Below are 4,140 nucleotides of genomic sequence, written 5' to 3'. Positions count from 1 at the left end.
CGCAGGGAGTTGTGACGTCCATTGAGAATAAAATTGTGAGGAGACAGAAATATTTTTCCTGATTTTTTACCCATTTTTGTTAGTGAATTAAAATTGGTCCGATAAACTATTTCTATATGAAAATATAAGTCATTTTTAGGCTAGTTTAGCCTTAAAAAGTTCTATATTTTGATACGGAGAGGGTAGTTTTATTACAGATTATTTTTAATATATGAAACCAAATGTAATTAGTAACAATTGTATTTTCTGTACAACTAAAAAAATGTATTTTCTGTAGTGAGTGACAGCGTGGCTGCTTAGACGTGCGTAGTTTTATTAGTCACAGATTTTTGCTAGCATGAGCGGCGGGTTCGGCGGCCGCGGTTGGCTGGCGCTGCCGTGCTGTCTAGTGAGCTCCTCTGACCGGCGCCATGGGAGCAGCTGCGCCGGTGGCTCTCGTGCACAGCGCGTGCATCTGTAACCTTCTAAAGTCCTCCTTCGCGAACTGCATCGCATCGCCGGCCGGAGCGCCGGCCATCTGGCCGTTCCCCTTTGCGGTGTGGTACGCCGTCTCCGCCGCAGCTGCAATCTCCTCCGGCGCCAGAGCTGTTAAGCGGCGTTTCCTCATCCAGCAGCAGCGACGACGGCTCCTATCCATCTACCAAAGAAAGGAGCATTATCTTATCCAGCGCCAGCATTTGTACGAACAGGTGCTTATCGTCCCATTCCTTACCATTTCCTCAATCTATTAAATAAATTTGAGTAGCGTATGTCTGCATCCTGCTGTGCAGTGTACTTCAGAGACGATGGTGGAGGAGCCATCAAGGAGATTGCTGGGCAGATGCAGCTACGAAATTACTTGTTTCAGTATTTTGTTTAGCGATTACATTGTCCAATTTTCTATTATTTGTGAGACCGGATATGAATTGCTAGGCTATCTAAGAAATACATGTTATAGTAATTGAGAAAATGATCTTTGTTCCTTAATGGTTCTGTAACTTTAGAACCACCTCCCTGATGCATATACATATATAACTGATATTGATTTTGTGAAATCAGTTGTGAGCCCTTACCCCCAATATTTTTGTTTGCCTGTAAATGCAGAGAGAAGTACCTTGCGACAAATAAAATATTTCAGAGACAACTATTGAAAACCATTTAAAAAAGATAAGGCTGCTATGTCTTCAACACATTATATTTAGTCATATAAGAATGGTTGTACCTGTTCTAATTCTAGTTATTAAAAAACAAATATATATAATATATCCTTGAAAACAATGTTTTTTGCAATCTTGTCGGATCGACGCTCTTCATCTGATATGAGTATCCGCAATCCTTTCTGCTGGTAACCCTTGACATTGCAACATAGAGCTGTGTGAACACTTGCCTTTCTAAGTAGAGTCCAACCTTTTTGAGAGATTGCCCCTGACTTTTGTTTATAGTCATAGCAAAGCACACTGATATTGGGTATTGTCTCCTTTTCAGAATGAAAGGCCATTCTGAATCACTTGGTGACATATAACCGCTTGTTGGTTGTGCATACTAAATCCTGCCTATGGTTTTTTTCCCACCACATCTTTTCCTCCATTCTTTCTATTTTGTATGCCAAATCTATTTGGTTGGAAACTGTGCATACGTCAAACTGCGAGCTTCGTCATGCAATTGGTTGACTGTCATCCTTCCGTGAACATTGTCTTTTCTATGTTAGGGTGAGATACAATTTTATCTAAATCCACCGAGTCCGGGAATACCATAACATGTTCATTCTCTAGGTGAAATTGTAACCTTTCAACCGCAGGCTCTCTATACTGAAGAGGAAACTGAAATATGTGCCATGAGGCTTCACATCAGGATATGTACCAAGCATCAAGGTACCTCTTGATTTCGTCGTCCCTGTTTGTTAATTTGGCACCTCTTGCTTCTCTTTGTTGCTCTCTGTTTCATCTTCAAGATTTGTAGACACTGAGTTTCAAGATTGAAAACTTCCTTAAATCAAGAAAATGATAATGGAAATTAGCCATTCTAAAATGTCTGGCTGGTATGTATTATGACTATCCATATAGATATATGTTATCATGTATATACTATAAGGTTCAAAATAATCAGACATGTCTTAATAAGATAATGATTATTGTAAGCAGAAAATGTTCACATGAACATAACTTTGAAGATCAATGAAAACTACTCCCGCCGTTCCTAAATATAAGTCTTTTTAGAGATTCCAATATGGACTATATATGGAGCAAAATGAGTGAATCTACACTCTAAAATACGTCTATATATATCCGTATGTAGTTTATATTGGAATCTCTAGAAAGACTTATATTTAGGAACGTAGGGAGTAACTCGTGGTAGTGGGAAAGAAACATTAATAGGACTAATAATTACCTAGTCCTCTTGTCTTGAGGTGGCGGTGAAGTTTCAACATAATCTACTTGTGTGTCCGGACATTTGACAACTTTGTCATGACCAATAAGAAGGAAAATATATGGATATATTTGTAAAATTTATAGGAAGTAGTCATGATTTCATAATCCAGAAACTCTTTCCACGCAAGTCCAGAAGTCATATTTCAGGATTTCACTAATGGGAAATGTAAACAGGAGACGAAATTCCCACATCACCAACTGAGAAACATTTTCCTCTCCAAAGCTTAATATGAAGATTTAACAATTCTACATTGGTATTCTTTGCTGACGTCATTTTTTTTGCAACAGAATTACTTTTAGTTTGCTCACTACCACCTTTTTTCATCAAGGTAGCTACGAACAAAATCTAACATGAGGCATCTACAAAACTGCATGTACCTACAAAATTAAAATGATATCCACATGAAAGTAAATAATTGATTTTATTGCTAGATAACTTGTTTCCTTCAGATACAAAATATAGTGTGGTAGCACACTTAGTGAAAGCTGAAACAATTATCTATGAACCCCATAGACATTTAAAACTTTAACATTGATCTGATAACCTTAACTGTGTAACTGCATAGATTTTGGTATAATTAGATTAGTTCATAGATCTCTGCTTGATCTGAAACATTGATCTGAAACAAAACATTTATACTTATAGACATCATCCCAAGCACACTATATACTAATGTTTTGTTTCAGATCATTAATATATGAACTAATCTAAGTATTTAATACTTACATATAGTATATGGTAATCTGCTTGATCTGCTTGTAGACATCATCCCAAGCACACTATACGAAGTACGGACAGGACACACGATGTGATCGGCTCTCCGGCGCCGGCGCAGCACGTGAACTCAAACCGAGTTTGGGGTGTGAATCTTGCATGCTGCCAATCCATTATAGTTCCTGGAATCTGCCGTGACCTAGGTCCGTTGCTGGCTGCTTGCCTGGATATGTGCCTCCCAGCCTGCAGTCAACGATGTCATGTGTAAGATTTGGATTGTGGGTCGTACTTTTTCATTGATAATTGTAGCGAGCACTGATGAATCTTGATGTCAAGGACAGCTAAAAGATGGCACACGTAGATGGAAAGAAAGATGAACACTGGCGCTAGGGCTCAGCTCAAAAAAACGCCAATGGGAAAGAAGAGTTTGGTAGTATAACAGGAGAATAAAGGCTACATGTTACTTTCGTGCGGATTGCGGCCAGCAGCGACTGCTGACGAACGTGCACTCTGAAACCTTGCCAACGACGACAATCGCCGAGGCTGCTTCGAACTGCTATCCGTGCACCACCTCTGCTGCATCAAAAACCATGAGATTGATTTATTTATTGGGCTGAACGGTTTTAGGATTGTAATATACTGTAGTTATAACCTGAAATCCATGAAAATTGAAAGTTTGGGGACAGACAGGACCGGGGAGAGAAAAATATTAGATGGATTCGAGGATGAGAAGTGGTGCTTTGGCTCTGTCCGATCTGCCGATGAGGGAGAGAAGAAGCGAGTGGTCATGCCGATGCCGCTGTAGAGGAGAAGCGACCGATCAGGCACGCCTGCACGGGTCGGTTGTTCTTTTATTTTTGGGGGAAATGTTTTTTCTACAATGGAGATGGATTTGTTTTAATTGGCCTACTTGATCCTTTTCATTAGGCTACGTGAGCCTGTTGGACTTGTCTTACGTGAGCCTATTGGACTTGTTGTCCATGTTGAAACAATCTCTAGCGTTATCTAAAACAAAAA

General features: G+C 39.5%; 1 protein-coding gene across 5 annotated transcripts; it reads left to right on the top strand.

Annotated features, from left to right (window-relative positions):
* Positions 1–307: 307 nt before the first annotated feature.
* LOC123050725 (uncharacterized) lies at positions 308–3,590 on the top strand. Of its 5 annotated transcripts, none has more exons than XR_006423832.1 (3): positions 308–689; positions 1,752–1,850; positions 3,172–3,590. XR_006423832.1 is itself a non-coding variant. In XM_044473476.1 (3 exons), exons 1-3 carry the CDS (start codon positions 411–413, stop codon positions 3,219–3,221), a joined length of 402 nt encoding a protein of 133 aa, XP_044329411.1. In that variant the 5' UTR covers positions 308–410; the 3' UTR covers positions 3,222–3,590. The 5 variants fall into 5 exon arrangements, 1 of the variants encoding a protein (XP_044329411.1); XR_006423827.1 differs by having other exon boundaries at positions 771–1,850; XR_006423829.1 differs by having other exon boundaries at positions 308–1,688; positions 1,778–1,850.
* The last annotated feature ends 550 nt before the right edge of the window (positions 3,591–4,140 follow it).

The sequence above is a fragment of the Triticum aestivum genome, chromosome 1A, assembly GCF_018294505.1.
Source record: "Triticum aestivum cultivar Chinese Spring chromosome 1A, IWGSC CS RefSeq v2.1, whole genome shotgun sequence".
Lineage (NCBI taxonomy): Eukaryota > Viridiplantae > Streptophyta > Magnoliopsida > Poales > Poaceae > Triticum > Triticum aestivum.
This window is presented reverse-complemented; position numbering and strand designations above follow the sequence as displayed.

Bases quoted from the DNA above. Each gene is read 5' to 3' on its own strand.
- LOC123050725 (XM_044473476.1), top strand. From the start codon at position 411: ATGGGAGCAGCTGCGCCGGTGGCTCTCGTGCACAGCGCGTGCATCTGT. The intron at 690-1,777 runs GTGCTTATCGTC...TTTCAACCGCAG, and splicing joins GCCAGCATTTGTACGAACAG to GCTCTCTATACTGAAGAGGA. The intron at 1,851-3,171 runs GTACCTCTTGAT...ATCTGCTTGTAG, and splicing joins GATATGTACCAAGCATCAAG to ACATCATCCCAAGCACACTA.